The sequence below is a fragment of the Lepidochelys kempii genome, chromosome 5 (assembly GCF_965140265.1).
Source record: "Lepidochelys kempii isolate rLepKem1 chromosome 5, rLepKem1.hap2, whole genome shotgun sequence".
Lineage (NCBI taxonomy): Eukaryota > Metazoa > Chordata > Testudines > Cheloniidae > Lepidochelys > Lepidochelys kempii.
In genome coordinates, this window is record NC_133260.1 from 61,104,178 (window position 1) to 61,130,584 (window position 26,407).

The 26,407-nt window shown below is 36.4% G+C and overlaps 1 protein-coding gene across 18 annotated transcripts in view; it reads right to left on the reverse strand.

Annotated features, from left to right (window-relative positions):
* Positions 1–26,407, reverse strand: part of MCTP1 (multiple C2 and transmembrane domain containing 1) — a 476,976-nt gene that overhangs the window by 55,519 nt on the left and 395,050 nt on the right. For all 18 annotated transcript variants that reach the window (XR_012158969.1, XM_073344510.1, XM_073344512.1 and 15 more), the window contains 2 exons: positions 20,661–20,780; positions 10,217–10,270 (listed from right to left, as the gene is read on the reverse strand). Coding sequence is in view for 17 of the 18 variants with exons in the window: in XM_073344510.1 (XP_073200611.1) it covers positions 10,217–10,270; positions 20,661–20,780 (174 nt within the window). In the remaining variant the exon portion in view is untranslated. The remainder of the gene's footprint in view (positions 1–10,216; positions 10,271–20,660; positions 20,781–26,407) is intronic.

Genomic DNA, 26,407 nt, shown 5'->3' on the forward strand with positions numbered 1-26,407 from the left:
ACAAATAATTAAATTTACCCATTTTAGTTCTGAAGATATAAAAAATTAAGAATTAGTAGTAGTAGTATTTGCCTGAGACTGTGCATGTCCATAATGGTCTATTGAGTAAATTCCTAATTAGGGCCTTTCAAAAAGCACTTTAAACCTTCTTGAAAATGATAGTTTTTACTGAGGTATTGCAGTACCTCTCCTTAGTTCACAGATTATTGATCAGCAAGTCCATCAGGGTCTATCATCTCAATGCAGCTGCCACTCGTACAATCTGAGTCTATGTTCTAAAAATCCTTATGAAATGTCATTGGGGGAAAAGCCTCACTTCAGAACAGTTATAGGAAATAATTCCATATTTATGGACTAAACCTGCAAAATTCAGAACAATATAAAAGTTTTCAAGATAGGAGAACATACTTTGTTCTAAAACAAATACATTTCTTTTCTTCCCCTCCTCCTTCTTCTATAAATTAAAAAAACAGTGGAACAAGTATTTTCAAAATTTTATTTAAAGGAACTTAATTTTTGGGCTAAGATCCTATGTGCTATATTTCAGTTCAGGCAAATTTTCATAGCTGAGTTATTAGACTTAGAAAACTCTTGTTTATACTGGAAGTGAAAACCCAATAAAGCTATTACTATGCAAACCACACCACTATCAAAATGCATGGGTGTATGTTAAACTTGGGAAAATAACTGACTGAGCTATTTCCCTATCTCTTCATATGCTGTATGTTGATCTAAAGTATACCAATGTGATTTGTTTACCAAGAAGGGACAGCACAACAGTGCTGGAACTCCACAGAATCAACTCCACGACATTTTTATGTCAATATATATGTTAGACTATCCCAAAAATTTAAATACAGCCACAAACCAGAAGAGGAAGTGTCCCCTGGGACTGCCATCTCTCTTCTCATACGGTTACCATTATTTAAAGTTTTAATCAAGAAATATTTCAAGGTCAACAAAGAACATGCCTGCACTTAATTTCGAGTGACAGCTAATATGGTGCACTAAAGGTGTAACAGAATACATGTGGTAGTCACATATAGCAAAGTTAAAAGGGTTAGAACATTCATAAGACATCCTAAGTCTAAAACACTTAAAAAGCATATTTGCTGAACAGCTCGTGTTAAATTATTTTAATTGGTTGCAAGAAGGCTTCAATATTCTGATGCAGTTTTGACTTTTTCAGATTATTAGAGAAAAAAATGAATCATTTTTAGATAGAGTAATATCAGCTTCCAAGTAGACTTTTTCTCATAACTTCATGTTATTTAGAGGCCATGAAATAGCTGTTAAGAGTTACTTTTATATAAACAGATTATGTAAATTGTTTTTTCAAACTCATTAGCCTTTAGAACAATAGTTCACTAATGTAAAATATTCCTCCCCCAATCCCAGACTTTATTACCTAATGACTTGAACAAACTAAAAAAGAAAAGGGGGGAAATAAATATTTAAGCTTTGTTTCTTTAACAACCATTTCACTGATGTTGTTTTTGAAAAATATGAAAATAATCCAGTTGCATTCTTTAGCTTGATTACTTACAAATAACTTATCTGTAAATCAAATAAATCTGTCAGTTGTGTAAGTTCAATTTTCCATGTGCTATCTAGAGATAAGCAGGTCTGTAATATTAGATTTCCACTGACATAATTGTGCATGAATTCTGATCTGATTTGGTATTACATGGTGCAAAAGGTGACACATTTTCTCTAATATAGCCCATTCAAAAAGGAAAGAAATTGCCAATGTATGAAATCTGAGGCATCTGATTCAAAGACTGGGGGACTTTGAGGTCAACTCAATGCAAAAGTAACTTGTTCGACTACCCCAGGCACTAAAAGCTGTGACAAGCAAACCTAATACCTCTGGTAGTTACTCAGTTAGACAATCAATAAAAACATTACATTATCAGACTGCCACAGCTGTATGTTAGCCTATCATATTACCTTGTCTGTTCCCAAAATGCTCAAACATGCATTTACTGATCGTTCAGATAACAGATACCACCCCAATGCCTGTGTTGCACCCAGTATTTAATAAGAGAGTGCTGTAAGGAAATTAGTGAGCATTTATATGTTCTTCCATATACTGTAACATGATGAATTCTAATGTTAAAGTTATATAAATGTAGGTGTATATATAGGTAGATCAGGGAAATGGATATCTGTTGTGCACAACTATGGCACCATTATTCTTTAAAGAATTTAGCCTTCAGTTTCATTGGTTTTGACTGTGAATACTGGGAAACTAGGATGTTAAAAATGTTTTGTGTGTATCAGATGTTAAATGGCACCAAAATGACAAACAGAAAATCCATAAAAAATTAGCAATTGAGAACCATACCATCCCCTTTGCCACTGGAGACTGGGCTCCATGGAGTAGGAGAGGGATGGGCCTGGGATTTGGCTGTTCTTGGCAGCACTGTACCCCCTGCAACTCTGTGCTTTAACATGCTTCTCCCCTCCCTTATGTGGAATATACACACCTGGGGGTGAAAGCTGGTTATGTGGGGCAGTGGCTATTAAAACCAACCCTGGAAACATGGCTTCTGAAGAAGGCACAAGGTCTCCAGAATCACAAGTGATGGGTCTGTAGAGGCTGTAGCTTCTGGTGAGGTGGCTGCAGCAAACCACACCTCCTCCTTTGTGAGGAAAACTATAAATGCAGTCTCATTCAGTTTCCTAGGCACTGCACTCTGAAGGGGATGGTAGGGCTCTTACAGATACATATATATCCTTGCAATGAAAAGGAAGTACTCTAGAGCTGATTATATGTACTATTTATTTAGGAACTCCATTCACGACAAATTTGCCTCTCTGCCTGCTAACCCATGAAGCTCAGCAGCTCCTGAGGCTGCTCTCTATTGCAGGGAGTTCTGTCCTCATGGAGACAACTGTACAATGCTAAATTTGTCTTTCCAAACCACATTAGTCTCTAGGTCATTTTTCACTTATGTTATTTTGTTTTATTTTGTCAGAATTGTATCTTGTTTAACTGATCTCTCCAACTATTTCTTTGCATATAAAACAGCTAGTAACAGCTATTAGCATTATGTAAAAAATAAATAATTTTATCCTGATACTGCAGAGTCCAAACAGCATATAAAACATATACAAATTGTTAGCACAAAATACAATTTGCACAATATTTGTTCACGTTCTCATATATCTTATTAACGGTTGTTGCTTAAAACACAGCAACATTTGATCAGCTATGCTACCAAGTTTTGTAGTTAGGATTGCAGCTTTTTGTTACATGCCTCTCAGTGAAAGAAAAGCACATCACAGATTCACAAGCTAGATTTTAACTTATGATATGCCATAACCCTTACTGGCATGCCTCACCTGAAAAACTGGAGCGTGACATGCCTTCCATTTCACAGAGAATCATGCTGCTGGGATATGCCAGAATCTGCTCCACTCCATGTGAATTGCAGGTTTCTCTCCCACTTATCTTAATACTGTGTCCATAAAGCACTCACCCCTAGGCTAGCATGTCTCACCCCTAGTTAGAAAGTTCAAAAGGACCCGTGGTGGGTTGCACTAATTTCTTTGAGTGCCTCCTGGTATCTGGGCATGGTGCTACCATTTTCTTCACTCCGTGGGTCTTCTGTGGCTCGGCCCTGTGGCTGAGTCACACAGGCCAAACCCCTTCCCAGGTACAACAAACTCAATTAGAAAACGTTCCATTCCCTTCAGGATCAATTATAACTAAAATGGTCTGGGCTTAATTTCCTTTCCACAATTAACTCAATAGGGGTCTTCCTGACTGCCCTTGGTTGTGGCCAGAAACAGGGCCTGGCTTGGTTCCTTTGTCTCATCCTTCCTTATGCCATTGGCTCCAGCCAGGAACTCTCTTGCTAAGCAGCAAGCAGCTCCTTTTATTTCGGTCTGCTGGGCCTTGATTGGCTGTTCCTGGTTCCCAGCCCTTCTACCTGCTTTAGGACCAGATCTCAATGGTTTCCAAAATGTCTGTTCCCCGAATGCCTATCTAGACAAGCCTGGAGCTCTAATACTCACTGCTCTTTTCTTCTCAGTGAAATATTTCTTGGGGCTGGGTGCAGCAGGTCAGTGGGCCTCCCGCCCCAAAGATCTGGTACCCATCATAGTCTCCCAAAGTTGTGCCTCAGTTTTATAATGTCTCTGATTTGTCATAGAATTAGATAAAAGGTTATTTTATGCTCTGGACCTGTATTTGAAAATCACTTTTTTCTGGGTGCTCAGCTCAGAAGATTCCATCCAAGTTGGATATATCAGGCTGAATCCACCACTGTGCCCAATAAGCTCTGGAAAAGGCTAAGGTGGAGAACCATAAAAGAGCTTAAGTAGAGATTTAGATGTCTGTCTAACTTTATGTCAAAAATGTTCAAACTTTGGTGTTTGTGTGACTTGCCTGCAGCTACACAGGTGGTATGCGGCAGAATCTGGAATAGAACCCAGATCTCCAGGCTCTTATTCCTGTGCTTCAACCTGTACACAGTCTCAGAAGTTTCTATGAGAGTCAGAAATGGCTCTTCCCATTGGTTTCTAAAATGCCATAATGAATGAATGCCCTCTTTATAATTTAGGAGTCAAACAATTATTAGGCCTACATTCACATTAAGGTCCCCAGGACGAGGCAAATAAATATTTCCCTTTTCTTGAGTCACAAAAGGGGTACCAGAGACATATCATTTATACCCCTTTCCCTGAGTAGTTAGTTAAAAAATAAATCCTTCCCTAGACAAAAAGGAATTTAAATCTGCTTAGTTACCATCGGAAATAATATTAAAAAATAAAAAATTTGCAGGGGTAAAATTATGTCACATTTTGTAACAGCTAACAATTTAGAGATGGTCTTCATTTGATGTAATAGCTTATTGAATTATACTTGGATTACTTAATAGATGAAGAATATTACCCATATTGTATTAGTCACAGGTGAAAAAAACTACATATATGGATGAGTGTAATATTCAATATTCAATTCAATAGTTTATTTACCCAAAGTCCCCCAGAGACTATCACACATGCACATGATATCTCTGAATGTTAAACTTTGCATATGGATCCGAGTTATCCATACGTAGTCTGCGGGCCACCTTCTGATCCCAATTCTACTGGTGTAACTCCAGAGTCACCCCAATGACTTCAACAGAGTTACTCCAGAATTATACCGGTATAACTGAGATCAGAATTTGGCTCCCTAGTGACTAACTATCTGAGGAGGCTTTTCTCAGTTGTTGTTCCCACAACGAATATATTGTGTTCGTGAAATATGTCCCAGATTCACTAATACCGGAGGGGGCACCAATACCAGACAGCAGCATGGGTGAGATTTGCCTTTTTGGGAGGTGCTCATGCAAAGCTCCACATGCCTTGCGGTAGTTCTGGGGACCAGGGAGAGAAAGGACCCATGGATTGGGGTGCCAGGGAGGCAAGCTCCAGGATTGTGGTTCAGTGTGGATGCAGTGGCCACAAAACCCCTGCATAGGGGCCGGGGAAGGACATCAGCGGCTATTTCAGCCCATAGGCTGAAGCAGCAGAGGCAAAGGGACCCTGTTTTTGCCATCAGCCCTTCCCCTATGTAGGCAAAACTATATAAAGCCCATTTACTTGCCCAATTTATGGTGATTTTTTAAATATCACCCTAAATGAATAATTGGCATACAGTGAGAAAAAGTTTCACTTTTATTCTAGCCACATACTTATTTCAGATTATTCGATCACATATATTAAATAAGTGTATGTGTCCTAACTAACTTTTCAGAGGACAGCAATAGCCTATACAGCTACAATTTTGATTAAAGGCTCAAATGCATATATTGTTTCTTGTTTAGGTGGTATATATGTACAGAATCCAAGATCAGAATGAAACCATAAGTGTGTCTGAAGATTTTTCCATTCAATTTTTTTTTAAATCCCCTTTCCATCTCCTCCCCTTTTTTTTAACCTGTTTTCCTACAGAACATTTATTTTATAGAAAGTAACTGCCATTTTGACAATTAGAATCTTTTTCTTTTATATCATATCACAGTAATCTCGCCCCGATCTACTCAGGATGCACACATATGCTTCTGAGGCAGGTTACAAAAATATTTGGGCTTGAAAACAAAGTTGGTATCTCCAGGCAGCTATGTTTAAAAGCTTAAAAATATATTTTAACCCAACTATGTTTCATTATAATAGCATGAAGTTATCTTCATACATGATAACATTGACTTAGAACTACAGAGATTTTTCCAAACGAAGTACAAATGGTTAGAGAAAGAAGCTGAAGGTGCAAATGACCTGATTTTAATAAAGCCTTTTAACTAATATAGTTAAAATCCAGAGTTCACATGTTTTTTCCTCTTATAAATCTGAACTATTACTGCTATTTGGGGGTGTGAGCTGCAAAGTGCTCAGCGCCTCCTGCAAAATGCTGAGCTAGATGCACATCACCTCAGCCATCAGTCCCTGTGACTGCCTGGACCTTGTTGAAAGCATAAGAAGCTATATGAAAAGCATGCCTAAAAACTTCTTAAGGCACAGAAAGAAATCTTAACTTCATTACTTAGATGACTAGATTATGCATGTTAACCACTATATTATTACTACATAACACTGTAAGAAGCCATTTTATGGTTTGTTGATAACTTGACTCCAAGTAATTTAACTAACTCTTATTTGCTAAGATACTGTATTAACCACCGAGTCAGAGTTTGAAACAGGGTAAAAAAAAATCAAATCAAACTGTAAATTTGTGGTTGGCACAGGTTTATTGAAAAGTACAGAACATATGGAACGCAGAATGTAGTGTTATCTTTTTGAAACATGAGTATTAAATTTATGACAAACGTCTGAACCAAACAGCAAACTGCAACAGCATTTCAGTTCTTAAAAGCATATTAGTAAGTGATACTATTAAGAAAGCAGTGTCCCACTGTTGAACAGTAGATTGTAACTGATATAACGGTAAGCATACTTGCCATTTTTAAGTATTAATCATATTTCAATTGAAAAGAAATGTTAACGTCATCCAGTTAAAAGAGTGTTAGGCATCACACGACCTTAAATTTTTAATCTTGCCTGTCTGATTATTTGCACTGCAAGGTGAAATAAAAATGTAAAATGGTAAATCTGGAAAAAGACCAAAATAAGGTTTGAGGAAACAAGCAACAACCTAATTACAACTCTACCTTTGCCAACCTTAAATAAAATCCACACAGGTACTAAAGGTCATTATTAATAAAAAGATTTTACAAACTATTATTTTAGCTAATTATAAACATTTGGATAGTTATCAGTCTCAATTTATCACTTGTGTGATTCTGCAATTTATATAGGGATGTCAAAAATAGCACTCCACCACACATCCAATAACCTATTTTAGTGTGTGCCCACACGGACCTCATCAAGTAGCCAATGAGTTGCCCTTTCATTGTGAGTAAGTGACTAATATCTATACTGGCTCTAAAGAAAGACACTTTTCATAATCGCACAACAATCTGTTAAATGAAAACATATGGATAGGCTTAGGCAAAGCCTGCCAGGGGTCTTTATTGAATGGAAAACAGGTGCTTTATTTTTGTGCCATGTAATACCCCATTTACCCCCAAGTTCAAAGGTTACAGGACTAATAGCTGCCTTGTGGTAATCAGGGAAAGCAAAGACAGTGGCCATGGTTAAACATCTGGGACATATTTTACATACTTGCAACATATGCTTCAGGTTCAATTAAAGTGAGGCTTTGGCACATTTATTAATCTTTTTACTTTTATCCTATAAGAGGACCCATTGACCTGACTTTACTATTATACCATATGAGAAAACAGAAGTAATGACAGCTGGAGGTCAATACCTGCCAGTACTGCAAAATGTGCATTTGTTTTCTCACCAAATTTCATTATACACAAAAAACTTTAAGATTAGGAATCTATGAATTTAAAAAAGGAGTATAACACTGTGCTCCTTCAATTCAGACACACCAATATTAAAAATCTTCATCATCATCTTCATCTGCAAACAGTACATGATACAACTTAAAGGAGGAAACTGGCAAAAAAAAAGAAGCTTTGTTATCTGTTTTATAGTTTAGTGTCTGAAATAAAATGTCCATTCTAAGAATAACTGTGTACACTGTACAGTACAAGCATTTTTTAAAATAAAAAATGTGTCATTTTCTTTTCCGTTCAAGATGTGATTTTCATGATAGCATATTGAATTACAAGAGCTCAAATAAAACTTACATATTAATGAAACAAGACTTTGAATTTATAGAAATCAACCCACATGCCTTTCATATAAGAAACACACTGCTTGTAGGTATTAAATAAAGACTACCACTGAATTCACACAGTAATTTAAGCACTCACCTTCAGTCAACGTTCGTAACTATATCTTTAAGTGTGTTAGAACTCTGGTGTCAGTTTCAGACAGCTAAAACACTAGATTACAATTGATACAGCTCCACAGATTTTGTGTTATTTCTAACCTGTTTGGCATCTACTTTAGCTAGACTGCAAAAGGCTTTTTAAAAAGGGCTACTGCTTGTTTAATAACTCAACCGCCCCTCCCTGCCCCTCAACTAAATGGTAAATAGACTAAGTACAATTATTAAATTACTGTACTTTGTGAACCGATCAGAGTTATTAACATTGCCAGGAATATGTATACTGTACTACTGAGATGAAGCTCTTATAGTTGCTTTAATAAGCAAGCAACAAGCAGGGGGAAATGGCCATAAATGGATGGCAGATCAGTGTTTATCAGAAGAGAAGTGGTGATTCAGAGCTTGCATGTTGAGTTAAAATACAAGCTCTCTACACCTACATGATTGACCTTTGCAATAAATCATGTATTTTATTGCCAGAAGTGTATGCTCATATCATTTAGTGCTAAAAACTAGCACATACATGTTTTGTAAAAAGGAGATTGTTATTACAATGTTTGATTATTCCAAAATGATGTAGCTAATGATTTAAATGATATACAGAAGAATTTCACATATCTTTCTGTCAATTCTAAAATGTTTGAACTAGCAATAGAATGAGGGAAACACTCTTTTTTATCCTCTCTCAAATCTTGGGTTAGCTAACAGAAAAATAATCATTCAGGGGATTAACTAATCACAGTGAATTTTCTGACATTTCAAATACTTGCTGCCAGCATATGAATTCTTACAGTGGTATATAACTGTACATCTCTACTAGAAACAAAGGTCAAGAACATAAATTAAGATACACTGTTTTTCTCCTCTCTTCAAAAAAAAAAAAAAAAAAAAAAAAGAATTCATTGCTTTACTACAACAGAACTAGGGAGAACATTTATGAAGGTCAAAATTGCCTGTATTTAATTCAAAACTGTTTTAAAATAATCTGTATTTTTTCTCTTTCATGTCTGTGGGATTTGCATACCAAAAAATGAGACAACAACAAGGCTGTTTTCACTGCACTTGTCTCTCCATCAAAGCTGTCCTGCCAACACTAGCCATGGCTTCAGTGGTGCAAGGTCATTCTAATTTCCTCCCTCTGGTTTTTCCGCCTCCCCAGGGGACAACCAATCCAAGCAATCCCATAGCTTGGCTCAATAAGATGTGGAAACGAGCTGTTATTTACTGTGGTTGCAATCCTCAACCCAACCAGCAGCCAGAAATTGAACCACATATTCTCAAAAGCTGAAAGATCCACAAAAGTCTCCTAGCTTGCTGGGCCACAATGCCAGCTCCAAATCAAGTAGACGTCTATGAGAATTGTGATTATTTAAATGTCATACAGAGTGCAGAACATATCAGCCATTCTTCTACCAAGTAATTCACTGAAAATTATAGGTGGCAATATCCCATTTTCAACCTGTGTGGAGTTACTATTTTTACACCATTTTTCCCCCTAAAGTACAGCCCTATTTGTAATACCCAAGACAGGACAAATGTTTGTCCTTCAGAAACAGTTGTCACTGCAGTTATCTTCACAAGAGCTATCAAGTTCCAGACAAGCTGAATTATTTTTGTTTCTGGCAGAAAAATATTTGACCCAGCTCTGGACAAAAAAAAAAATAAAATAAAAAAAAAAAAGAGGATTTATAGTCCTCTATCCCTTCCTACAACATACAGTAGCATTGTTAGGATGATAAACAGCTCTGTCCAATTTTCTGGACTAAAACACTTCAACTCCTTTTTTAACTGTCTGTAAAAACAGTGTCATGTCTAAATTCTCCCATCCCAAGGTACCCAAGTGCTAGGAAAGATAATTACCTTGTCATCTCTGTCATCCTCTTCTTCCTCGTCCTCTAGCATGTCCTCCACTACCTACAGACAGAAACAGTAGTAGTTGTCATGATTTAAAAAGGAAGAGTTTTGTTCTGTCAATAGTAAACCTTTTGTAGATGAAAACTTTATTAACATTTGAAATAAATGCACAGCAGGAAAATGTACAACTAGAAAAACATTGGATCTAGAGATTCCAATTTAAGAAAGTGTTGTAACTTTAATTGACCTACATCAGGGAATAAGACACTGAAAACCTCTACCTTTATAAAATGCTGTCTTGACAATTTAAGTATTTAAAAGGTAATTCAAAATTCACTCCAGTATATTTTTAACTAAGGAATCCTTTTTATCAGCTCTAGTGGTGGCTTTGAAATACGGTACAAGTGCTTACTTTGGATTTACAGCTAACCTGAGAAACATACAGCATTTTGAACTTAATTTAAATTGTTCATCAGGAGGGTTAGGAAGCTTTCAACCCCAAGAATAAATTCATGCTAGCTTGCTCCTTTATGGCAATAGCCCACAGCAGTGACCCAGGGTGCATGCCATATCATCATCAGCACAGCGTTTCCTAATAATGATTTTGTACTATTAGTATATCTAATATACTGCACATGCATCTCTTTCATTATGTGTAACTGTACCACGTGTCAATTTAAATAGATAGTAGACAGGTAGATTGATATGTGAGAGAAAGAGGGAATACCTACCACTTAAGGTTTTATGTGTGCAAGGCACTGTACTCACATTAATTATTAATCTTCATTGTATGGTTGTGAGATAAGTAATTATTATACCCATTTTACACACCAAAAGAGGGAGTGACTTTCCCGAGGCACTTGGAAAGTTAATGGCAGAACCAGACTTAGAACTCAAATTCCTGCCTAATAACCCCATGATCAAGCATTCAAACTATGGGCCAAATTATCTGCTGATGTAAATGGAAATAGAGTTGAACCCCTTTATACCAAAAGATAATTTATCTCTATAGTTGTACATATACAAAAGTCAAGACAGAGCTGTAGATTCAAAAGGGGGAAATTCTTGTCTATTTTACAGTGAGTTATAAATTAAAATCATAGCATACATCATTACAGAAGACAAAGTTAAACCATAATTCTATATTACAAAGTATAAATGACAAAAGAGGATGTCACATTAGAAACTTACTTAAGGAACATATTCGTTGCTATACAGGAGGACACAGAGACTCCCATCAACCCTAAAGGAAACTACATAGATGATCATAATGGTCCCTTCTGGCCTAAATATCTATGAATCTATGAATATGTTCGCTCACCAGAATTTCAGTTGCTACAGTATATTGAAGTAAGATTGCAATTTCGGCCTGTGGTACTGCAGAGGCACAAAGCAGCCTCTAACACAGACTAAAAGCTAGCCCTTAATTTGTATGTCAAGTATATAAAGCATATTAAAACCAGGAAGTGATGTAAACTGTTGTCCAAGATATGAAATTTACAAGAGGATTCTATATTTTTTGTCAATAAATTACCACTAAAAATAATAATTTAGAGACAAATAAGTAAGTTCCTGCCCTAAGAATTTAATAATGTAAAGACCAGATTGTGACCATATCCTGCGTGGGTATAGAAGGTGAAGAGAAGGGACAAGAAGCCTTCTACCCTTTCAGCTCCCCATGCAGGGGAAGAACAAAACTGAAATCTCACACATCTGCACACACCTCTAGCAGTGAGTAAGCTGGCCATGAAAGGGAACACACTCTGCATGGGTGTAGCAGTGCGTGAGCTTCCCCTTTATATCAAGGATCTCTGATAGCAAGCATGCCCAAAGGAGGCATAGTGCCTATTGGAGATTCCAACTGCAGCCATACATAGCCACCCCACCCCCCATTCAATGCCTTAAAGCACAAGAACGCTCTGAATTTGTCACACGTGCCATTTTAAATAATATGTTTAGACTATTTCTTTTTGATTCTTAGTCCAAAGAGCCAACAATAATTGAGTGGATAAGCTATTTATGGCTTATTGTGAACAGTGATCCTGCATTAGTGCAGGGGGATGTGCTAGACGACCTACGCACTTCTTTCTTTTCCAGTTGTCTACAATATAAATACTAATGTATCTGCAAGATATCCTATACAGAGACCTAAAAGTACATTAGTCCGAGTTCTGAGACAGGCTATATTAAGTCCTTGACCAGTACCAAAACAAACACTACTAATCCAAAGGATAAGTGATTGATCCAGTGACTGATATCTTATGAACTGCCAGGGTAGAAATGAATGTTGTATGATACTGGATGGCTGAGATCCACAGCCTCCCCATGATATGTGGTATTCATTTTTAGATATTGTAGATAACAAAAAAATGGACCATTGACGCATATCATTCTGGCCTGATCTGAGTGACCTCTATCTTGTGAAGCTCTGGACCTAGAAACAATGTTTTATGCCACTAGAAGCAGTAGGGAATCCAAGTTTTCAGATGATATAAAGTATTAAATTAACTCTAGTGGTTTGTGAGATATTACTAAAAAACAATAAATAAACTCACACAGTGCTTTCTAGCCATAGATCTCAAATCACTTAACAAAGGAAGGTAAGTATCATTATCCTGATAGGGAAACTGAGGTATAAAGAGGTCAAACAACTTACCCTAGGTCATACTACAAGTCCAGGTAGCTAGAGTATCGGGCCAGAAATGAAAGCGTGGGCACCGAGGGATTGCATTTATATAAATATAAATATAATATGTATGAAAATTTCATTTAAAATGTAAAGTTGAGATACAAGCTAACAAAAGTAAGGAAATTAACTTGCATTGTTGGGGAAAAGCCATCAAAAGCCCTACCTTGGGGGGAAGAAAAAACAAACAAACAAAAAAGCCGCTAAGGACAAAGTGTCAGCCTCAACTCTGAATTGTTAGCTATTTACTGGTTCTTACTGTAACTTTAAACATTATTTAATATATGGAGGGATTTTTGTGGGGCTGGAGAGGTCCGCACTGTAACAGACAGATCTTTCAGCATTATCTCAAGTTACAGCCGCCTCCGTAGAGTTGCTCTATGGGCTACAGTCTTGCATACTGTGGCCCTGCTCCTGGCACAACCCATACACCAGGGCTTGAGAGAAAGTGTGCAAGAGGCAGTCTTTCTTCAGAATCCTCCTCTGGGCAGTTATGGGGCTTTCAGGGCCCCTTTACACTGTGGCTCTTTGACACAGCACAAAGGAGGTTGAGCTGGGGGTGAGAATCTCACTTTTCCTTTTTCAGTCATTGGTCTCGTAAGTTTAGCTTCTGTGGCTCGCTATGCAGGCACTGACCACAGTGGCCCCGAACAGGCAGGTGTGAAGAACAGTCCCTTAGGAATGATGTGTGACCATTTCAGTTGCATCCCCCTATCCTCCCACATCCCCACCATGGGGCTTGGTGTGGAGGGCCTTGCCTGGGATCTCTACACGTAGGTGAATTTCACCCCTAAGAGCTAAATTCTGAAAAATGGAGCTAAGCCACTCCCCTGTTACACTTACTTTTTCCCTTAGGGATTAGCTACCTGCAAAGCTCCACCGGTGTAACTAAAAATATGATATATATATTCAGTTTAATTAAACCAGGACCCAGGGTTGCATGGAGACATTTATTTGAACTGTAAACCTCTACAAATCAGGGTTTACAATGGAAATGCTGACACCACCTTAGCTGTCTCATTGCAAATAATGACACTCTGTTTAGATCACAAACAGTCTTATTCTAAATAAACAGGATAATATTTCACACCTGTATTGTGATTTTCATCCAAGGATCTAAAAGAGCATTACAAACATTAATAAACTAAGCCTCACAACACTGCTATGACCTATAGAGTATTATTATTATTTTAATAGTTGAGAAGTTTGACTTGTCCAAAGTCATACAAGAAGTCTGTGACAGCCAAAAATCAAACCCAGATCTCCAGTTCCCAACTCCTGTTGTTTAGCCAGAAGATTATTTCCTCTCCCCCCCGCCATGGTATTCCATCCTATTTTCTCATTCTGTGTTAGTCACATCATCAATTAAACTAAGCTTTAGGAGTGTCAGATTGTCTGGAAATGAAAAATGATTTAACTCAGTTATTGTATCAAAATAAAATGTAATAGAAGTACGGTACTTCCATCTCTGGCCAGCATATATTATTCTTTATGGCATATGAAACATTGACCCATGTTTTCACTCATCATGAAACTTTGAAAGAAGAGTTAGAAAAAAAAAAGTGCAGAGTGAAAGCACATCACTAGAATGATACAGTGAATCAGAAGAAATTCAGATCCTCAGGTTTAAGACTGGTTGCTACCCAAAATTGAAACAATGAAAACAGAATCCTTATAACCACGTGATATATAAAAAATCTGCAAGCTGAAGTCTTTTTTTAAAATAAACTTCAGAAAAACCTATTTACACAGACATGTAAAGCCAGGATTTATAAGATCATTACAGCAAATGCAAATTCAACAGATTCCAGCTTTTGAGTTTAACGCCTACCTAGGATCAAACCAAGAGTAAGAAAAAGGATTTTTTTTCTTTGACTCTAGCTTGCTGCTTTTCAAATAAACCTTATATGTGCTACTTTGGTCTTCAGCAACACAATACAGTAATCCAGACATCTAACACAATATCATGCTTTTTCAATGAGAAAAATTATTAAAGGGAAAAATTATATTAAGGGGAAAAACATATCAGTTATTTTACAAAAAGTTTTAAGAAAAAAATCTTAGATCAGCCCTAGAATACTCACTCTAAATTATGCTTTCCGATACCTTGCTTGAAATCAAGGTAGTATTAATCAAACAAAGGAAGGGCACTGGGGAAATCAGAAAGATCTAATGCAAGCAGTTAAAAGTGACATGACCTTCTGTAATGTCACTTGTCACAGCCTTATATGCCACACACTGGTAGAAGGTCTTGAAAGAACCTGATTCTTGGTACTGTTCCTCGAATGTAAGGCTAATACAGATGACATTTTAAAAAACACACGTAGACAGCCTCAAATATGGAATATTTGGCCAATATTATGGCCAAACAGTAAGCAGATGATATTAAAATGTTGCAAAACAAGCCCTTCCTGTACTAAATAGTTTTGAAAAGTAAATATTGTACAGAAAAAGCACCCAATAATTTGTATATGATAGGGGATCACTCTTGCCTCATTTCCCCATTCCCAATGTAACAGAATTCTGTCTGCAAATGCTGCATAATTCACACTGTGTTGCTGTAGCACTTCTAACAGAAGCCACTTTATCCAGTAAGTTATCTTAGTTACATTCAGAAATATGTAGAAAAACCTTCACTACCCTCTTCATGCTTTGCAAGAGAAGAAAATTGGACTAGCATATACTCTTAGAATTTAGTTTGCAATTAATTACTTTTTAGTTACTCCTCTTCTAGAGTTTAAAAAAATCTAACTCTTTATTAATAATTCATTAAAAGATGGGATTTGGGAGTAGTGGGGACTGTTCAATGTAACATCTAATAGCAACATCAATAAAATAGTAGTACAGTCAGATTCTTGTTATTTACAACCATCTTAGGCCAGGATAAGAGTGAAGAATAACTCAGTCCCAAAGATCCTTAAAAATATCTACTGAAATTAAAAATTTCCACACAAAGGAAGTATATTAACTGTGTATATAATGTTAGCAAAATTGTCTCTTACTTTAGAACACTGCTGCAGTTTCTAGAAGAAAAGTTACTACATAATCACAGCAAAGGCACAGTAATTAAGTACATTCATCTACTACCAACTTTTCTATAGCTATTCCAATGGAAACAACTGTGTGGTTAAAGGGGTATTTTGATACATTTCCAAGTGAGTAATACCACAGTACTCTTTTTCTCTAATACGCAATGTAAGAGAATTCAAAATGAAGAACCACCATAGTCATCCAGATGTGTTTAATGACTGAAATCTTACTATAATTTAAAGGCCAAATCCTGTGAAGTGCTCAGCAATTCCTAAAAAAGAGTAGGGAGGTGCCATGAACTGGTAGTTCAAGTGTTCAGCACTTCTCCTGCGTTGCTCAGCACCACAATGGATTGGGCTTTAAAACAATAAATTGTTTCAAATGAAAAACATGTTATATTCTATTTTATTTTGTTAAAATGTCCAAATGTCTGCAGACACTAAGATTTTGATATAACCTATCACAAATCAGGAGCCTGCTCCTGCTTCCATTGAACTAAAAGAAAATAGGATTGGGTCCCAAATGAACATTTCCGCCCTAGAGTTGGTTAGCTGTATTCTTCAGCACAGTCTGGAGTTCATTTAGATCATTTTGTCTCCATGTAAACTAACTACAACATGTGTTGGTGTGTCAGTGGATTTACAACACTTCTGTGTAAATGTAATATAAAATTATTGAATGTGTATGGATTGAGAAGGATTCCCAAAACTGCTCAGGCTATTTCAAGCATCTTCAAAGAACCTGAGGTCAAACTGAAAACTTTCATAGTCAATAAGCTTGTTATTACTGTGTTTATGTGGTCTTAGTCACAAAAGGACATCTGCTTTTCTCACAGGGCTGTTGAGGAGGAACTTTTCAAAAGACCTAGCTTAATTAAAATATCCATCTATTTTACATCATATTTATAAAGACAGTAAAACTCACTAACAGATTTTAATTTAACAATGTAGTGTATCTGAAATACAACTGAACTTATGGTAGGTAGCTCCTGAGCTTGATTCACACAATTAAAGATTTGACCTTGAAGTGTTTCATCTGCAGGAGTCATCAAGATAACTGAACTACTAGATGTAATAATAATTAGTGTGATAAGCTTGCCAGTGAGGCTGAATATATTGCAGTACAAAAGAAGAGACTAAAAAGAAAAGCATTAGTATTTTACTGCTAAAAGATTTCCTGATTTATACAGATACAATTATTTATTCTTACAGAATACATTTCCTTGGCTCATTCTGGGAAGTGCTCATGATGTAATTTAGTCTGATTCTTAATAGGAAATGTGACTTTAATGTGGCTATCAGATGCCTTTTGAAGCATGCCACAGATTACGTACAATCCTTTAACATCAACAAAAGAATTTTTATTTGCAGTATAATAAGTTACTCTGTAATATACTTTATTACACAATAACATGTAACTTTTTGCTTGATGTTAGCTTAATATGTACCCAATATTTACTTGTTAATGTGTTAAGACTAAACAATTTTCATATAAAATATGGCATCAGTAGAAGAGTTTTTCAATGCATTTCTTTAAATATTTGGATCTCAATGCTTTCAGGAATTCTAGCTGATATTTACACAAAGCACTGTGAACAGAATACTAGGTTTTTGTTTGAAGTATGTCTCCATCTAAAGGCTTCAGAATGTACTATATTTTCTTGTAGACAAAATCTGATCTGTCTGGCTTTATGACATTTTTTAAACCAGTGAAGCAGAAAAAAATATTCTAATTTGGCTAAATATAAATTGTTATATTGTTGTATAAATTATTTATTGGGTTACTACACAAACTTTTAAACAATAACATTTTAAAATATTTTGTCACCGAGGTGTTTAAATAAAACATTGACAATAAAGTAGTTTATTATATTTCTTGTCAACAGAATTAAAATGTAATTGTTTGTCTTAAATTTGATCATTAACTTTTCAGTTAGCGCTAGGATTCTAGGAGGACAAAACACCACTCAGCTACATATACATATATACATACACCACAACATATATATTTGTTTAAACAACATTAAGTTTGTGAGTGGTGCCAAAAGTTGGGATACTTAAAGTTGGGGCAGCATTTTTGTCTGGTTACATATATGGAATTGTATATCTGTATTATACATATGCCACTGTAACATTAGCCCAGCTGATTATGACAACTCTTTTTAGGTAATTATATATTTGGAGAAACATGCTAATTTTGGAAAACAACTTGAAAATTACTGAGATCTAGTCTGAATTAACATCCATATGTTTAAAAATAACCTCATAAATGTGATTTTTTACTCCAACACTAAATTGTTCTTAGTTTAAAGAATATTGACCAAGACATTTTGGAGCTGCTACAGTATTATGTCAATCCAGTAGTTACAGAAGTCTGGACAAAAATGGAAAAAAATCATTAAGAATTTTTGCATAAAAAATGCCTATGCATTTTCCATACAATAGTGTAAGGCTTAAGCGGGGAAAGGGTTTGCAAAATTTCACTTTAAAAATTACTGTTTTGAGGGAAAAAGTGTAAAAATCTTTCCAAAATGAACATTTTTGGGATTTGTTTCCCTTTCTGTAAGCAAAAGCAACTGAAAGTAAGCTAGGGTTGGAGAAGATTTTTTTAAAAGTGCGACTGGGCTGAGACCTTGTATGCCCTGTTAGTGAGTTTCTATGGCAGAGATACAATATAAAACCCTGAAGGCAGAGAATTATAATGGAAGCTTAGACAGCCTCCTTAACTATAGTGGCGTGAATAGCCAACTTTAATAATGCATTCCTTTTCATTGTAAAAGAGAAATGCGGCATAGCCAACCTAATGTTTTCTTTACGTAGGGTACTGTGTGATTGCTAAATTAGTGCATAATGTATTTGTAATATTTATAGTACCAACATTTAGTTAAATAACGTTTATGTAAGATTTATGTTGATTTTTTCATTTCTCATTTAATGGCAGATTATGAAGAGTCTGTTTCATAAAGATAATTCTCCATTTAAATTCATCAGGCCATTAAATATTAAAATTATGTTTCTGATGCAATCTAGAACAAATTTGTCCAGCTTCAGTGATTATTTGCATTCATAAAAATTAGGCTTGATTAATAAAATTTAAATGCTTGATTAAGCTGACATTTTCATGTTTCAGTTGTGATTTATTAAAAGGAGCCCCTGTTCTCTGGTCTGGTAAGATAGTTTACTTTTCTTCTTTACTATAGATGTAGTATTTAAGGAATAAACACTTAACTCCATAAAAAGAGGAATGGTTCTCAGCAGATTGCTGCCTTTGGTCTCTATGTTCTGACAGAGCCCAAAGTGAGTATATAGTTTATGACCAATCTATAAAGGCTTTTTTTAGCCAATCACTGTGAAGTTGAGAGCATAAGATAAGAACAGGTTGTATTTTTGTAGAAGTCAGCAACCAAGGAGAAGTTATAGAAGACTAATTTTGTGAGGTAATCTTTGTGCACTTTCCTGCACTGCTGAAAGAGTTTTGAATGCCATGTGTCTCAAGCAGAACCAATGTCAGGATTAGAGTTGAAGCCCATTTTACTGTATACAGGAGAACTAGAGCATCTTATAGTGAGATAGCAAGCTATTGTTTGGTGAATATGCTACACAACTGTTGCTGTGCAATCCTAAACAGTATTGTACAGTGAAAGCAATTGTGTATTTCCCTTACCTTTATGGGATCACAAAACAAAAGTAGTTCATATGTATGTATTTATATGTGAACCTGAGGATTTTTATTCTTTGGCTACCACTACCATTTATGCTTTTTTAAATAAAAGGCAGCTTTTCCTAATGAACTAATGAAATCTCAAGTGCTAATCCCAGAACTATCAGCAACTCTCTCTGATACCTGGGGCAAACAACATAACTCCAGTGTTTCTCCATCTATTAATAGGGACAATACTATTTATCATCTTCATAGGTTTGTTGTCAGAATTAAATTAGGTAATGTTTGTAACGCACAATGAAGATGAAAAACACTAGATATCTTGCCGGTTTGCCAATGCAGTAAAAATATCAGGACTTTCCCTCTCTCTTTATTCTCCAAGTCATTGCGAGAGCCAGAAATAGAACCCAGATCTTCTGATTTCCAGGACATTCTCTATCCAATAAACCACATTGCTTCACTAATCAGTTATTTTTTTCATTGTGTAGTAATTTAGAAGACAGAAATATTCTTGATACTTTGTGAAATTTCCATAGGATACCTGTTAGTGAACTCAGCTAAGACCATCATGTAAAGATTTGTGATGGACCTTGATAGCCATCTGACAAGTCTGCAGTTCTTAGTGAAAGAGAAGAATTTTGGCGGAGTCAGCACTGCTTTTAATTTCAGTAACTAAAAAAATGTTAGACTATAGTTTTTATAAGCTTTCAACAGGGCTACACACACACACACACACACACACAGAGAAAGAGTTTTCAAAAGATTTGTTTGTCATTTCCTAACCAGTAAAATTACCAAACATACACACCAGCTTTGAGGACAGAGCATGCTCTAATGCATTTTTAAAATTAGTTTCAACAAAAAGTAGAAATATTTATTGAACAGCTGGAAAAAAAGTTCAATCATGGCTAGGAAGAACTGTCCATCAAGCATCATAAACTGAAATATTTTTGAAAGGACGTTGTATTTAAGTAGAGAAATTCAGTTTCTGAAACAAACTCAGTTTTAAAATCTTGTCTTAGTATATGTTAAAAAAACAAGTTCAAGTATGTGCTTAAAAAAGTAAGTACTTACTGTATCATGTTGCGTGTTATCTTTCCCTGATAGTACCAAGAAATAGTTCCATGCCAAGAGTAACAACAAAGCAAGCGGAATCATGTAGAGCTCAAAGTTCCAAACCACAAAAAGAAAAAGCTAAAAGAAAGAGAGATAAATGATTAAACTCTGAATTTATTCAAAGTAAGGAGTAGTACATTACACAAATCTAAACAAAACACCACCCTCTCTCTGAGCAGAGACCAGGAATGATTGGTTAATGTGGCTGAATGAGCAACTGAAACCGCAAGTTTGAAAGCTGCTACACCTCTGAAAATCAGCAGTGACATGACAAACTTGATATAAACACCAAACTAAATATATACAAAAGAAAATATAAATCATTCCAAAAATGTGAAATCATTTGAACAAACAGCAATAACAATGTTTTATGCATCAGAAATACTTTAATAAAGATTTTAACTTAAAAAAAAAAAACCAATCCCAGGGTTTATTAAGAGAGAGTCTTCTTGGGGCACAGCTTTCAGCTAAAAATACTAAAGAAAAGGTGAACAAGATGACACTTGTACATACATTTGTTGAGATTTTTCTCTTCTCGTAATAGACTTCCAGCTCTCACAACTAACATTTTAAAAACTCTAGAATTAAACAATTTAAAATTACTTGCTTGGTTTTCCTCTCATGTGACAAAAATGATAGCTGAAAATACTATGGTAAATGATACTTTTGCTGAACCTGCTCCCAGTCTTCAGCATCATGTATTGGTAACACTACATGCTTTTCTTCCAAATACTATATTCAAGCCTTACACTTCCTAACATTTCTTCTGCTTTCTGAAATTAATCGAGTGCAGTGTTCCAGAACTATGGCAAACCCAAACCAAAACATAGCTACTAGAGCAGAGGTTCTAAAACGTCATTGCACCGTGACCCCCTTTCAACAACAACAATTACTACATGACCCCAGGAGGGGGAACCGAAGCTTGAGCCTGCTCGAGCCCCACCCCTCAGGAGGGAGGAGAAGGGAAGACAAAGCCCCACCTGAGGCTGCCCAAGTCCCCCTGCCCCTTGCAAGTGGGCCAAAGTTGAAACCCAAGGGCTTCACCCTCAGGCAGGAGGCCTGTAACTTGATTCCCACCACCCAGGGCTGAAGCCCTCTGGCTTCAGCTTTGGTCCCAGGCAGTGGGGCTTGGGCTTCAGCCCTGGACCCCTGCAAATCTAATGCCAGCCCTGGTGACTCCCATTAAAATCAAGTCACGAACCACTTTGGGGTCCTGACCCACAGTTTGAGAACTGCTGTACTATAGTCAAACTAAAAAATGGCTCCTTTTGCTCATTCCTATACTTTCGGTACATTTTGGTTTGATCGAAAACTAAAAAGGGATTTTAATAATCCCTTAAAATTGAGGATTATGTTTAATAGAGCCAAAACATAACATCGGATCATAAAAGACTAATGCAAATACCAGTGTAAAAACCTACATTTTAAGAAATCCACAGTACCAGATCAACTAACTTGCCTTCTTCCTTCCTACGGCCACCAAATGGGCTGTATATGAATGTCTTGGGAGATTGCAGAACAAGCTTGATAGCTATTGAAATTTTTGCAACAGAAAGGTGTTATGTGATATCAGACAATTAAGGGGGTACTGGCACTTCTGATACTCATTACTGCATTTGGGAAATCTATATGTTGTTCAGGTTATTTAGTTTAAAAGGAAACCCATTAGCAGTAGTGTTGAGTAAGAAACAAGTTTTAAGAGAATTCCAGAGATCTGTAAGAATTACTTATGAGAGAATTCTTCTAAGGGTTTACTAATATACATTTTGAGAGGAATATTTACAGGAATATGATTTAGCAAGATCAACTCAAGTCAGCTTAAAACAGTAATCTCCAGCTCAGAAAAGAAACTCACCTCTATTCGCTCAGAAAAAGGCTTGAGTGAATAGGTAAGAATATAAGAGCGGCCATACTGGGTCAGACCAAAGGTCCATCTAGCCCAGTATTCTGTCTTCCAACAGTGGCCAATGCCAGATGCCCCAGAGGGAATGAACAGAACAGGTAATCATCAAGTGATCCATCCCATTGCCCATTCGCATTTTCTGGCAAACAGAGGCTAGGGACACCATCCCTTCCCATCCTGGATACTAGCCATTGATCAACCTATCCTCCATGAACTTATCTAGTTCTTCTTTGACCCCTGTTATAGCCTTGGCCTTCACAACATCCTTGGCAAGGAGTTCCACAGGTTGACTGTGCATTGTGTGAAAAAATACTTCCTTTGGTTTGTTTTAAACCTGCTGCTTATTAATTTCATTTGGTGACATCCAATTCTTGTGTTATGAGGAGTACACAACACTTCCTTATTTACTTTCTCCACACCAGTCATGATTTTATAGACCTCTATCATACCCCCCTTAGTCCTCTCTTTTCCAAATTGAAAAGTCCCAGTCTTATTAATCTCTCCTCATATGGAAGCCGTTCCATAGCTCTAATCATTTTTGTAGACTTCGATGGGAGCTCTGGAAGTAAACTCTGCCAGACCAGGGAAAACAAATTCCAGAGACTGACTGTTGTGAACTGCCCCTGCCTGCAGATCTCCCTAGCCTTAATTTTAAATCTGGTGTTCAGTAAATGGAGAGAAGTAATTTCTAAAGAAAGACCCAACCACATATGGCTTTGTAGAAAAACACCCTGAAACAATTTGGTGACCAGTGCCGTCTATGGAATACAGGCATAACGTGCTCCTGGTCTTCAAGGGTAGTCCCAAGTAGAGTTCACTGTAATAATGCACTCTGGTCAGAAGACAGAAATAGTTAACTATGGCAAAGCCCACATCCGGAGAGAAAGGGTGTAAGCTCCTAATTTGATGCAAATGAAAGAAAGCATTACTGGTTACTGCTGCAAGCTCTGAACTGAAGCATAAAAACAAAGGACTCTTAGGCTGGAAACCTTTAACAATATGCAGACATTTCCAATGAATACAAAGAGTAGATATACACTGCCATCTTGTTTAGATGATTTTCCTGACCCACCAGCATTATTTCCATCTTGTCTGGGATGAGCTTCAACCATTTTCTCATTAAAACACCTGTCTCAGTCAGGCACTAGTAAAGCAAGGACACCACATTTGCTATGAAAATGAAATGAATAGCTATGGGAAAACAGCATAGTGATAGGACTGCTGCTCAAACCACTTCACTAGCTCCAACCCCATCCCCCCATTAGAAAAATGCACAATAAACAAGACATGTAACAAACTAGAAACTCCCAATGTTAGAAAGAGACTTTAACATACATGATCAACCCCCAAAACTACCTGCGGCATAATGAAGAAAAAAAATCTAGGGGGATTTTTCAGTTCCCACAGACAAAGCATCTTACAACTATTTTAAAAAGAAAAAGTTATGTGTGAGAATCTGTTCCTTTAATTTCATTTCACCCATGAAAGGGAAGGGAAACTACATATTCCTCCATTAAACAAGTATAGATAATATAAGAAAAGAAACAAGTGGCAAAGAAAAGGAAGAAGGATGAAAGGTCGCTGGGCCCTACCCATACCCGTAAAACATCAAATTGAACATGGATTATATCTGCTATGATCTCTTTTAAAGAAATAATGGGTCCTCTCAAGCTTAAAAGAAAAAGAAAAAAAAGGATCTTCATTACTAACGAAACAAGCTAACTATTTTAAGGGAGGAGTGGGTGTCCCAAAGGTTACAGTTTAATATAGCTGCCATTTCCTACATAGGAGACTACACAGAAGGACTTTTTCCTTCCTTTCTCCCTGGAGACAAGGATTTCAAGAGTCTCCGGCATGAACCAGTCATTTACAACATCACATCAGTTGATACCCTTAGTGAGATATATATATATGCATAAAATGATTATCCAGTGCGACACGTGATACTACCCTGGTGTACCACACTTCAAAAAATAATTTAAGTTGGAATATTGAATATCCTATTCTTTTGAAAACTATAGTATTTTAGAAAGAAATCTCATCCAAAATGATTAACACTTCCTACTGTTCAGGAAAAAAAAGCCTGCCATTTCAGGCTAGCAGCTGTGGATCATTAGCTTTCCAGTGATGAGATGTGTTTGATGAGTATTTTTCTTTCTAATTAAGAGATGAGATTCTCTATTTGACTCTCTCTTCAGACAGAAGTGAAGAGAATGCTCTCTGCCTATGTGGAAAGACCATATCCTACAGAACAATTATTTCAGATGTCTTCATGTACTCCCTTCTAATTTCATTTCTTTTTTTAACTGAACCCACATTTGCACCTAAGCCTTCACAGCATTTATCTATTTGTCACCTAAGCTTGCCCCTACTATATTATCCCTATTTTTTTCTATAATTAACATGTTTCAGACATTTAACCACTAGGAAAGGAAACTATGAGAAATAGTCAAGTCCTATGGCCCATATATCTTCAGCTACAGCTGAAGGTGCAGGGAGGGAGGGTGCAAGTGTTTGTATTCCCCAAGCCTGGGTTGGCTGTGCTAGGCTAGTCCTCCAGTATAAATTACATTAGAAAACTGAGGTTAAGGCATGATCATGCCATCTTCATTAATACATGTAATTTTTACTCCAATGAAAAATTTCATTGATTAAAGTGGTATTTCTCTCGTAAGTAAGGGTTGCATTATTGGGCCCTTAAGGACTTACCTCAAACTTTATATACAGTCTTTGCCACAGCCAGGAACAGAGCCTATGTTTGTGACTCTGAGTCCTGTGCTTTAATCATAGCATCACCCTTTCCCCCTTTAAGCTTAAAAGTGTTTTTGTGGGTATTCTTCTTTTCTAATATTTTTGGACTCTTGGATGTTTTCTCAAAAAAATGAAAAGAAAACCTGCATAATATATTGTTTGGATCTCCTATCTACATGCTGTAGGTTTCAAGGCTTCAATGAAATAATGTATGTTCTCTGCACTGTAAAACACTGAAAGAATTGTTTCAGTTGAATTTGGCCTGTAGTCTATTGCCTGTTCCATTAAAAAAAAAGAAAAAAGAAACACACCACCACACACACAAAGAATGAAAGTACTGCGTTTGGTGGTCAATTCCCATCTCACCCTCGGTAATATTTTTATTTTTAAAAAAGCATTTTCTTCCACTTCATTAGATCCCACGCATCCTGAAAGTGTAAATGTAAACATTATATTTGTGTCAGAGCATGCACATTCAGATGGACGTGGAGAAAACGAGCTTTGTAAGCAAATATTAAAATACTCTTAAGTTTTTCAGGCTCATTACCTGATCACGAGGTCTAGGTCAAATTCAAAAGGTCTCAATCTTAGCCAAGCTATCTACATCTACAGTATGCAAAAGTAGTCTGGAAAAAAGTGAAAGCATGGTGTGATAGTTAAAGAAAAGTATCAGTAGCCATCCCACGCAAATTTGCAATGTGACCTTGGATAAGTCACTTCACCTTTTACCTCAGTTTCCCCCATTTAAAAATGCCTCATTGGGGCCCTGAGAGTGTTCTAAATCCTTTGAGGAGCTATAACTACAATAAGCATTAACATGTACAGGAACAAACTATTGTGAGATTTCCTCTATTTTCACTTTCCAGTGCTGTGGAAATGTACTGAACACTTCATTCCACTGCGATCTGGGTTTTTTCCCCTTTCATCCTGCCTAGAACCAGGAAATGCAGAGGCTTCCAAGATGAAAAATAATTTAAAAAAAATGTTAAGTAACTTTTATTTTAACCTAAAGAAGTGTTAAGTTGAGGTTCAGTTCAAGCTTTAAGTGAAG